Source organism: Capricornis sumatraensis, chromosome 4, assembly GCF_032405125.1.
Source record: "Capricornis sumatraensis isolate serow.1 chromosome 4, serow.2, whole genome shotgun sequence".
NCBI lineage: Eukaryota > Metazoa > Chordata > Mammalia > Artiodactyla > Bovidae > Capricornis > Capricornis sumatraensis.
The window spans coordinates 43,898,573-43,911,138 of NC_091072.1; the positions used below are offsets into that span (position 1 = coordinate 43,898,573).

The window sequence follows — 12,566 nt, forward strand, 5'->3', positions numbered from 1 at the left end:
CCCAGAGTGACACTGCAGGCGGTCACCCAGGAGCACAATCCCGCCCCTCGCTGACCTCCTCCCAATGACCCAGTCCCTGACTCCCCTCCTGCTGACACCCCATCCACCTCCCGCTGACGTACCCACCCCCTTCCAGTGACGCTCTTCTGATGAGCCCATAACACCTCATCCCCTCCAGCAGATTCCCCCACGGTCCCTGTCAGCTTTGCCGGGTTCACGCCCTTCCCTCCGAGCATGCTCGGAGTACTGGGCCGTGCCGGAGCGCATCCTAGCCAATCCGCAGCCGGTGCGCGACTGATTGGCGTCCAGAGGGCAGAGGCTCCGGATCCTGATTGGGCAAGCCTGCTGTTGTGGGCGGGTCTACAGAGGCGGAGGCCGGAAGTGCAGCAGAGTTGGCTCCTGCCTGGGCTGGGGTCCCCGGGGGCGTGAGGCTGGCATGGCCGCGCTGCGAAGGCACGGTAGGCGGGACCGGCTGTGTCGGGGGACCGGTGGCTTTGGGGAAAGGGGACCCGGGGCTGTGGGGAATGGGGAGTCTGAGGCCTCGGAACTGTGGGGACCCGAGGCTGTGGGGACGGGGACTGTGAGGGACGAGGGAGTCTGTCCTCACAGATGGGGACTATGGCGTGGGGCGTGGGGGTTGCTGTGGGGATGGGAGCTGTGAGGGACAATGGCCGTAAGGACTGGGGCTCTGAGGTACCCAGGACTGTGAGAGATGGGGGCTATGGCGCGGGGTGTGGGGGTTGCTCTGGGGGCCGGGACCCGAGACTGTGAGGATGGGGGCTCTGAGGACAAAGTCTGTGGGGATGGGGGCTGTGAGGAACACAAAGCTTTGAGAGGCGGGGAGGGGGTCTGTGAGGGACGGGGGCTGTGAGGCCTCGGGAGTGTGAGGACCGAGGCTCTGAGGATCCGGGGCTTTGGGAACGGGGGCTCTGGGCACCCGGGACTGTGAGGAACTCGGAGTCTGAGGCCTCGGGACTGCGGGGACGCGAACTGTGAGGATACGGGACTGTGACGGACGGCGGCTGTAGGAGTCTGGGACCTGGGACTATGCAGTACGGGTGTGAAGACTTGCCCAAAACCCCACATTCAGACTCTCAAACCATTTAAGTGCAGGGACCCTGAATTTCTGGGGACATAACTAGTGTTTATTAAGTGATGGCATATTTTTAACCAGCACCAAAGGCAGAATGGGACTTTCCTAGTGGCTCAGACTGTAAAGAATTCACCTGCAATGCAGGAGAGGGGGGTTTGACCCCTGTGTCAGGAAGATTCTCTGGAGAAGGGAATGGCAACCCACTCCAGTATTCTTGCCTAGAGAATTCCATGAACAGAGGACCTTGATGGGCCACAGTCCTCGATGGAGTCCCACAGAGTCAGACAGGACAGAGCAGCCAACACTCAAAGGCAGAATGGATACATTTAATTGGCTAACCTGGCACATGCTTTAGAATGAATGTCAGAGATACAGGGAACTTCAGACACCTCATGGAAAGCCCAGTGAACTTCAGACACCTTGTGGAAAGCCCAGCGAACTTCTCATTACCTAATCATCAACATTAAAATGAGAAAAAAGGGAAGATTATGTTTTCCTCAGTTTTATTCAGATATGATCAATACACAGCACTGTATGGGTTTTAGGGGTACAGCATAGTGACATGATGGGCTATATATTACAAAGCCATCACCCAGTAAGATAACATCCATCACCTCATATAGTTACAAAATCCCTTGTGATAAGTACTTTTAGGACCTACTTTCTGTCTTAGGAAATATGCAGCACAGTAGTGTTAGCAGTAATCACCATGCTGTACAGCTACATCCCAGGACTTATTTACTTGTGATTGGAAGCTTGTACCTTTTGACCATCTTTACCAATTTGTCCCATCCCTCAATCACCTCTGGTAACCATCAGTCTGTTCTCTGTATCTGTGAGCTCCTTTCTTTTTTTTTTTTTTTTTAAAGATTCAGCAAATAGTGAGATCTTGCAGTATTTGTCTTTCTTTGGCTTATTCCACTTAGCGTAATGCTCTCAGGATTATCTGTGTTATTGGCAATGGCACTTTCCTTCTTTAGGGCTGAATAGTATTCCACATCTTATTCATTCATCCATCCATGGACACTTATGTTGTTTCCATATCTTGGCTATTGTGAATAGCTTCAGTGAACATTGAGGTACATGTGTCTGAATTTTCAAGTTAATGTTTTCATTTTCTTTGGATAAATACCCAGATCCAAAAGTGGAATTGCATATCGTATCATAGTTTAATTTTTAATTTTGTGAGGATCCTCCAGACTCTTTTCCATTGTGGATGCACCAATTTTCATTCCCACAAGCAGCGCACAGGGTTTCCTTTCCTTCACATCCTCACCAACATTTGTTATTTCCTGTCTTCTTTGATGATGGCCATTCTGACAGGTGTGAGGTGATATCTAATTGTGTTTTGATTTCAATTTCCCTGATGATTAGTGATCTTGAGCATCTTTTCTGTGTACCTGTTGACCACCTGTATGTCTTCTTTGGAGAAATGTCTGCTCAGTTTCTTTGCCCATTTTTTACTCAGATTATTTGGGGCCTTTTTGCTACTGAATCGTATGGTTCTTTATATATTTTAGATATTAGCCCCTATCAGATTTATAGTGTGCAAATATTTTCTCCCCTTCAGTAGGTTACCTTTTCATTTGTTGGTGGTTTTGTTTTGCAGAAGCTTTTTAGTTTCTTTTGTTTTTACTGTTGTCTTTGCTTTTGGTGTCAAATCCAAAAAAAAAAAAAAAAAAATCTTCACTAAGACTCCTGTTGTCAAAGAACTTTCTCCCTATGTTTTCTTCTAGGAGTTGTGTGGCTTCAAGTAAAGGTGAAGGTTTTGGATATGCTTCTCATTTTACTTGGATTAGTTCAGGCCATGATTATTTTCTTTCCTTCTCTCCATTAAAACAGATGTGTTTTTGCCCTTTGAAAGGAAAAGCCCAGTGGCAACTATAGTTAATATTTGCATAAAATAAGGTAACTAATTTCTCTGTAAGGCAGAATATGGAGAAAAGTAGATAGCATTCCCAGTCTGCTTCCTCTGTAGGAGAACACTGCACCTCAGTAACAGTACTGGAGTAGAAGGAACGGGTTCTCTATCTTCAACTGGGATGAGGCAACTTTGTGAGTTGCCTTCAAGTGTCCCCTCAGCCTGCCCTGCCGGATCCCTTGCATCCTTGCATACGGGTATCCCTTGCCCCATCCTTGAATTCTTGTTTTGTCTTGGTGACAAAACAAGAGCAGTGTTTGCTCTCCGCACAAAATGATCACAGCCTTACACGCACTTAAAATGTTTCAGAATGGCTAATGGAATAGTAATTGCTGCTAAAAAACTGTGAGGAACAATTTTGGACAGAGTTTGAAATGTTTTTAAGTGTTAAAGTTTTGTAAGAAACTGAGTGTTTAGAGTCTACTGCTTAGATGGGGAGGCCACCTCAGATTGGTCATGGCGTAGGATTCCAGTTATGTTCCATTTGAATACTATTTATAGTCTTATTTTGAGAACTAGTTTCCTCTTAATTAATATTTCAGAAAGCTTGCCAACTCTTGCTTAATCTTAGCTAATTGTTTTTCCATTTATAATTCTATGATGAAACTCATTAAGAAACTATCATTCATTGAATTTGCATATATATTGAGCTTCTCTTTCTTGTGAATTAATACAGTACTATTATCTATGTATTCTTTTATTCCTAGGCAGCTTTTTCATATTACAGGACAAAAAACCTGTATTGAATATTGTGGTGGAAAAAGCTATAGAGAGGTTGGCAGATAAATATACTCTTTACTGAAAATAGGAAATTGAAAATACTGTTTAAGATTTCAAGAAATACCTTAAACTTAAGAAAATTTAAAGTGTCTCTTAAGCTATACAGATATCAGGTGGAAAAGGGAATCATCTGCGTCACTGTTTACTGAGGTTGGGGAACTCTTCCTTTCTCTTTATGATTTTCTTGGTGTGTGTTTGTTTTGGGAGATGTTCTCTATCAAGCCAGGCTATAGTTGGGAGGCTGTCATCAAACTGGCCACTGGGAAACTTTGAATGAAATTCCATTTCTGATCTTATTTTCAGAAGTAGTTATTCATTTATATATGATTTCAGAAAGCCTGACAACTCTCGTTTTAAGTTCTAGATAATCACTTCTCCATTTAGATAATCACTTTTTAAAGGTATGTCATAAACCTGTTCTGGTAGCTTTCTTTCATAATGAAATATCTAGAAATCACATTTTTAAAGTTATTTGTTAATACTTAGGGTCTTCTTTATTTTTGTGTAATTTCCATAAATATGTGGCCTCATCAGTTTTACTGCTTTCCATTTAACATCCACCCTTGAAAATACAGTTTTTTGGCTAATTCTTTTCCTCATGTCTCCAGATTAGCTCTACACGTGTTTTTTGTCCTCTGAGAATTGTGCTTTTCTGAGAGACAGTGGTTCATAGGGATGATATGGCAAGAGAATCACAAATGAATGAATATCATTTCTATTACCAGAAAGCTCTCTAGTATAAATGTAATAAAAAGAAATGTGTAGTTTTACATCCATGTTAAATGAAGTATGAATGTAGATGTGAACATAGATGTTGAGGGAAATGTGTGTTACTTTACCATCAAAGTGAACTTTTTTAAGGAAAAGGAAAATCTTTCTGATGTTGATGGGGTAACTTACTGGCCTCAAAGTTCAAGAGGGTTTTTTTCTTTAAACGCACAGTTTTCATTTTCCTTTGTCTCTTTTTCAGAGTGGAACATTATGGAAAAAAAAATTCTATTTCTGTTGTTTTTGTTTTTATGAGAGCCTTTTCTAATAGAAAATATGTTCACCCAGATCCCCTGATGAGGAGGCTTTCCCCTCTGGGAGGAGTGCTGGGAGCCAAGTCCCTTAGGCAGGGACCTGTTAAACCCTCCTTCCTAAGACCACCGCAAAGGAGGCCTAATAACTTGAAATACTGCCACTAACACCTCTGTTAAACATGGAGCAAACCCCTGCCTTTTTTTACCCCCAGCTATTAGATTCTAAACATATAGCTGTGTGAAAGAAGAGGTCAGAATTGAATAGTTTACCACCAGCAATCAAGCCATCTATTTCCTTTTGAGGTACATGTATTCACAGTTCTTCCCAGGTATCTAATTTCCAAGGAAGACTTGACTGAAGATTTATTTTTCTTTGTCTTATGTCTTTAGCCTGAAACAGCAAGTGTGGATGACAGTCCTCTCTGAAAATCATATCAAAATGGCTTGATTCCCCTGTGACACAGAGACTTGATCTCTCTGTTTGGTATTCCACCATATTAACTTCAGATGAGATGGTTTTCTCCATGGTGACCTTTTGCTGTGTCTCTTGTGTCCCAACTCCAGGCGCCCATCTGCATAGTGATTGTACTCATCTCTTGTGGGCATCTATGTCCGTTCTTCTTTCTTATGTTCTACTGATTATTTTTTGACAGACACCAGAGTTTCAAGTTAGAACCTGCTCCTGCTGCTGGGAGAGGGGTAGGGGCACAGCAAGAGGATGAGGTGTGAGGAGGGGAGGAGCAGGCAGGTCACTGGGTCCCTGTGGTGACACAGAGCTGCCTTCCATAACCTGACCACCCAGCTCTTTTTTGTTTGTTTTTGAGCACAGTGTAAATTAAGCAGAAAAGAGATTTTTAACCTCTAAATTGATTTTTTGGGGCTACATTTGCAGTAGGCAACACACACAAACACCAATACACACAGTCACAAGGTGCATTTCAACAAACCAAAGGTGACAGATGCTTTTTAAAAATGATGCTTTACTGCATGCCAGTACCCTGAAAAAAGGAACCTTTCATTTCTGTTCTGCTTTTGACTTGAATCCCTACATAGCTGTGGCCACAAGTCCCTATCTGTAGTAAACTGGTAGGCAGTTCACATGCACCCATCTCCTCATAGCCCTAGAGGCTCCAAGAAGTTAGAGTCCAGTGGCTCTACATTTCTTTTGGTATAAAATATTAATAGCTAGTGATTTCTATTTAAACTATGAGCTCCTTCTGTGACTGCACTGGAGCGACCCCACCCTCTGTTTGAAAAGCAGATGAGCTGATGGGGGGTGGGGGTGGGGGCAGGTCCTCGCTGACAGCTTGTTTTCTTTAGAGGACAACGTTTGTGCATTGAGTGGTCTTATTCTCTGTGTTGTGAATAAGAAGTGAAATTCACTGTGGAATCCTCCAGCAGTATTAGCTGGTAGAAAGTATTACTTTAGTTTTGTTTGTTACGCATGGGTGTTTTAAAGTTGATTTTGGAAAATTAAAATCATATCATTTTTTAAAAGACTATGCTTTAAATTGTGACAGCTGAAAGTATTTAGACATGTGTTGTTGTTGTTTTGTCGCTAAGTCATGTCTGACTGTTTGCAACCCCATGGACTGTAGCCCACCAGGCTTCTCTGTCTATGGGATTTCCCAGGCAGGAATACTGGAGCAGGGTGCTATTTCCTCCTCCAGGGGATCTTCCTAACCAAAGGACTGAACCCTTGTCTCCTGCATTGGCAGGTAGGTTCTTTGCCTTTGAGCTGCCTGTGAAGCCCGTATGAGACACGTATATTTATCAGCTTCCAGAGCCAGGTGTGAGGCAAGCCTGAAGCACCCAGACCCCACCCAAGTCAGAGACCCAGAGCCTGGTCCCAGGACCTTAGCCCTGGAGCTCCCAACCTCACCTCTGGGCTGAGTCTTGTCCCTGAGGAAGGACCACATATCCTGAACCTCCTGCAGGCCTGGGTCCACCCCAACACCCCAGGGTCATGCCTTGACACCGAAAGGCAGTGAGTGGAGACCAGAGGGCCTCAAGACCCGCTTTGCAGACAGGCCGCCAGTTAGGCCATAGATACAATGTGTGTAGGTGACACGCTGAATTCAGGGACAGTGCCACAGCCACACAGCCTGTCCGCCCATGGCTGGCCTACTATGTGCCACGCCCTCGCCACTGTGTTAGGGCACCAGTGGAAGCAAAATTGTCAGGTGACTGGTTCATCTCAGTGTTTCCTGGTGACCGTGCCGGTTTCTCCCTGGGATTGCTGTGTATTTTGGTTCCTTTAGGCTGTGTGGTACTCCACAGTGGATGCATGCGCTGCTTGGTGATGACCCATGTCTGGTTTTCCTGTAGTGTAGTCATGTGTTCACACACACGTGTGTGCAGAGCTCAGCCGTGACCTCAGCGGAATGCCCGCATCAGCTGCTGCCAGCCCAGGTGGCTCTCGGGCTCCAAGTGTCCCCAAGTTCACTTTAGAGCAGGATAACTGGTTAGGGTTTTATCAACTGCTTTTGGTTCCCCCAGAAATTGCATCCGGTCTTCTGGAGTAGAAGTTTTCCCCCTCTGCTATTTAAGGAAATGCACGTGACCATTCAGTTTCTATTGGAAACTTGGAACCTGCCCTTTGGACAGGTCTTGGAGTGCTGGTCTAATGGAACAGACCACCTCCCTGTGACCCAGGTGCTGCCCTGGCCGTCCTCAGTGGCCTGGGGAACATGCTCACAGGCCTGTGCTGCCCAACCTGGCAGAGCTGGGAGGCAGGGCCTCCGCGTGGCGGGGGAAATGAGGGCATCCCCACGAGGACTGGCTTCTTCCTGCAGGGGTTCCCGGGGGCTGGGCAGGTAGGTGACACCAGGACCCCATGCTCCCCCAGGCGCCTGGCCAAGCACCACCTGGGGTTGAGTAGCTTTCTCAGGAGGCCTGTTGTGTTTTTTAGACCCAAATTGTGTGTTTTCCAACTAGCATCAATTGGAGGGGCTTACTTCTGCAGTGAGGGCCATCTGCGCACAGGATGAAAGGAAGAGTGGTCTATGCCATTAGGCTTGTGCTCCCTCTGGGGGACAGCAGCCTGCCCTCCATGACCCACAGGGGGCTCAGCGACCCCGTCACACTTGACCTCTCACTTCCCCCTCCTCACATCACCACCTCCTCAATGGCCCTAATGTCTGTCCCCTACTTTGTCGTCTGAATACCTCAAGCCTGTCTCCAGAGTCCTGCTCTTGGTTTCTGCCCCATGGTGCGTGGTCACTAGAGCAGTTTTTTCTTTCTCTCTGTTGATTTGTTTCTAAATTTAACGAGGTTAAAACAGATTACCTGATGGCTCAGACAGTAGAGAATCCACCTGCAATGCAGGAGACCTGGATTTGACCCAGATCCCCTGGAAAAGGGAATGGCTACCCACTCCAGTATTTTTGCCTGGAGAATTCCTTGGACTGAAGAGCCTGGCGGGCTATAGTCCATGGAGTCACAAAGAGTCTACCACGACTGAGCAATTTTCACTTCAAAAGAGATTCACTGGATTAACCTTTCCCCTCATCTTTCTTGGCTGCTCTTTTGAGATTGTCCCTGCTCGTTGTTCACACTTAAATCAGGACAGAAATGTTTATTCACTGTGGCAGCGCTTCCCCTCCAGTCAGGGCAGAGAGTGCCCTGAGATAAGCCAAGTGAAGAATCTGCATCTTTGTGGGTGCTATGCCAACTATGCTGTCCCTGTGGGGGCCCCAGAGGGGGCCCCGGGGCTGCCCAGCCTGTCTGCTATGAACTGGCATGGACCCAGCCTCTTCTGGGTTGCTTTGCAGCCCAGGACCACAAACCAGGGTCTGAAAACAGCTCATAGTCTGCTCTGTGTGTAAATTCAACCAGTGACGAGGTGGAGGAAAAACAGAACTGTGAGCCCACGTGCCCCACCAGTTCCCAGCCTCCCCCTCCCCACCTGTGCTCACACCTGCGGGGATAGCTAGTACAAGGACAGTGCTGGGGGCCTCTGATGGACAGTGCTATGGAGGTCCTGAGATGTGGACACTTCCGGGGATCCCCTGATGCCTACAGTGCTGGGGGTCCTGTGATTGGGTCAGTAGTGGGGGTGCTGTGATGGACAGTGCTGGGGGTGACCCTCATGGGGACAGTGCTGGGGGCCTCTGATGGACAGTGCTATGGAGGTCCTGAGATGTGGACACTTCCGGGGGTCCCCTGATGCCTACAGTGCTGGGGGCCCTGTGATTGGGTCAGTAGTGGGGGTGCTGTGATGGGCAGTGCTGGGGGTGACCCTCATGGGGACAGTGCTGGGGGTCTTGTAGGCACCACTCTCGTTGTGTCCTGTGGAGGGGCAGTCACTTATCCCTGAGATGGTGATGTCATGATACGTCTTATTTTATATAGAATTCATTTGCAATTTAAATAAAACTTCAATCAGTAATACTTTCCTTTCTTTTGCAAATTGATTGCCTCTGTAGTGTTTGTTGGAAAAGTACTGAAGAAACTTTACCCTGAGGTTTCACACGGCCAAGAAAAGAAGGCGCCTGTGACTCCAGCCTCCAGAAACCCATCTGAGAAAGTGGCTCCTGAGAGAGAGAAGGGCCAGAGTGTCCCTCCTGAGACAGGTGAGCGCTATTTGCCTGCCTCACGGGGGCAACAGGGTCATTCTGCTCAGATTTTTTGGGGATGGTTACTTCACTTGTGAGGGAAGAAGTGCCCCCAGCTGGGGACAGGGTCAGGTTCATCACTGGTGTTGGGTTCAACTCCATGCTGTTCCTGGGTACAGTGACTGGGCCCTGCTGCCCCAGGACCTCTGCCCACAGTGTTCCTGCCACTGTTCTGCCAGAGAGCCAGAGGTATAGGAGGGACTCTCAGCTTCTCAGCCCTGGAGTCACAATCAAGCATAGTGGCTGCTGTTTACTGTGTTTTTCCCTTTCAAAGACAGTCCTGTCCTGGGCTGGACTGTACCCTCTGCAATTTATGTGTTGATGTCCTGACCACAGAACCTCAGGATGTTGACCATGTTTGGAGATGGAGTGAAATGAGACCTTTAGGGTGTGTCCTAATCTAGGGCGACTGGTGAGATAGGAAGAGATCAGGACCCAGACACGTACAGCAAGACGACCATATGAGGGCATGGGAGAAGATGGCCATCCACATGCCAAGGCAGGAGGCCTCAGGAACCAGTCTTGTGACACCTCCATCTTGGACAGCCAGCCCCCAGAATCGGGAGAGAATGAACAAGGCCCACCTGTGGTGCCGCCCAGAAAACTACCCTGACACCTGTTCCACCTGCAAGATACACGCTTGGTTTTGTGTGAATGCAGCATAGCTTAGAAGGGCAGGCGCCCTGGGGGAGATATGCTGTGCAGCTGGAGTGGGCGTCCCTCTGCATTCCTGGTTATCTGTCCAAATGTGACTGAGCTGATGTTCTTAGTTTTTTTTTTTTTTTCTTTAATTTGTATTTAGGGTTTATTTGAGTTTTCTTTCCTCTTCTAACCTGATGGTTTTAACAGTGATTATTCAGTAATGAGCTTTCCAGGTGGCTCAGTGGTAAAGAATCCACCTGCCAATGCAGGAGATGCAGGTTCAGTCTCTGGGTTGGGAAGATTCCCTAGAGGAGGAAATGGCAACCCACTCCAGTATTCTTGCCTGGAGAAACCCATGGACAGAGGAGCCTGGGGGGCTACAGTCCACAGGGTCACAAAGAGTCAGACACAACTGAGGACACAGACAGACACATTCATTAGTGCGATAATTTGGGCAGTGTCTTTCCTTAGAAGCTCCAGGTTGGATCACATCATTCCAGCAGGCAGTCGTTGTTCAATATGAAGGCCCATGTGAGCCAGGGTGGTGCCACTGGAAGCTAGGACAGGGTCCGGGGAGAGGTTGCATGGCCAGCGTGGTGCCGAGGCCGGGAGAGATGCAAGGGCGCTGCAGGTGGGATTCAGCCGTGGTCTTGGTGTCTGTCCATCTGTGTGCTTCTTAGACCGCAGACCCTGTATTTGAGTCATAGCCTCTATGTACCCCACGCAGGGTACACTGGTCACCTACCATGGCCTAAACTTGGCTGGGAGAGGGCGGGGGAGCAGTGAGAAGAATGCAGTGTGGCTAGGATGGTCTCATCAGGTCCTGGAGGGGCATCTGGTCCCTCCGTTTCTGTACATCCTGCCTTTCCTCCCCTTACATAGTGCCCTCTGGCCGCAAGGATCCTTGGATTGGGGGTTGAGGGCAGAGTCTGGTGGGTAGGATCCCCCACACCTTCCTCACGGCTTCAGGCAAAGAGTAGAGGAGGCATTTCTGGGAGTTTTCATTTTTGTTACAGATGCAAAGGAGCCTAACTTATTTGCCTTCCTGAAAACTCCATGCAGTGTACAGCAGCAACATATTTTTTAAAAGATAAAATTCATTTAATCTAAAGTTTACCATAACCATTTCAAAATGTACAATTCAGTGATTGTTAGTATACTTACTATGTTATATAAGCATATCAGTAATTCCAGAACATTCTTATCACCCCAAAAGAAACCCATATCCATTACAGTTATCCCCACTCACGCCTCCCTACTTTTTTGTTTCTTTAATTTATTTCATAATTGGAGGAAAATTGCTTTACAATGTTGAGTTGATTTCTGCTGTACAACAGTTAGAATCAGCCATAATTATATATACATTACCCCCCCACCTCAGTTATTCTCGCCTGGAGAATTCCATGGGCTGTATAGTCCATGGAGTTGCAAAGAGTTGGACACGATTGTGACATCACTTTCACTTTTCACTTTTGCCTCCCTCATGAGCCTCTCTCCCCTCCACCCATCCCAGGCTGGGCTCCCTATGTTGTATAGTAACTTCTCATCAGCTATCTTTTTTATGCATAATAGTGTATATAATGCTGATGCTACATTCTCCATTTGTCCCACTCTCTCCTTCCCCCAAAAACCACAGTTGTAAAGGACACATGTACCCTACTGTTCATTGCAGCATGATTTCCAATAGCCAGGATGTGGAAGCAACCTAGATATCCATCTACAGATGAAGAGATAAAGTTGTGGTACATATGTACAATAGGATATTACTTAGCCATAAAAAAGAACGAATTTTAGTCAGTTCTGTTGTGGTGAATAAACACAGCCTGTTATACAGAGTGAAGAAAGTCAGGAAGAGAAAAACAAGTATCATATATTAACACACATATATAGAATTTAGAAAAATGGTGTTGATGAACCTATTTGCAGAGCAGGAATTGAGTCTCAGATGTATAGAAGAGACCTCCCTACTTTCTGTCTCTTCAGATTTGTGTATTCTGGACATTTTATGACTGGAATTGCATAATAGGTGACCTTTTGTGTCTGACTTCTGTCAGTTTAGTTCAGTCTCTCAGTCATCTCTGACTCTTTGTGACCCCATGGACTGCAGCACACCATGCCTCCCTGTTAATCACCAATTCCTGGAGTTTACTCAAACTCAGGTCCATTGAGTCGGTGATATCATCCAAAAATCTCATCCTTTGTCATCCCCTTCTCCTCCCACCTTCAGTCTTTCCCAGCATCAGGGTCTTTTCAAATGAGTCAGCACTTCACATCAGGTGGCCAAAGTATTGGAGTTTCAGCTTTAACATCAGTCCATCCAGTGAATATTCAGGACTGATTTCCTTTAGGATGGACTGGTTGGATCTCCTTGCAGTCCAAGGGACTCTCAAGAGTCTTCTCCAACACCACAGTTCAAAAACATCAATTCTTCGGTGCTCAGCTTTCTTTATAGTCCAACTCTCATATCCATACATGACTACTGGGAAAACTGT

General features: G+C 46.7%; 1 protein-coding gene across 1 annotated transcript in view; it reads left to right on the forward strand.

Moving 5' to 3' along the window:
- The first annotated feature begins 391 nt into the window (after positions 1 to 391).
- The window catches only part of ERICH1 (glutamate rich 1), a 45,155-nt gene continuing 32,980 nt past the window's right edge, over positions 392 to 12,566 (forward strand). Inside the window, exons 1-2 of the mRNA XM_068971885.1 lie at positions 392 to 458; positions 9,244 to 9,390. Of these exons, the coding sequence (XP_068827986.1) occupies positions 437 to 458; positions 9,244 to 9,390 (169 nt within the window). The 5' untranslated portion in view covers positions 392 to 436. The remainder of the gene's footprint in view (positions 459 to 9,243; positions 9,391 to 12,566) is intronic.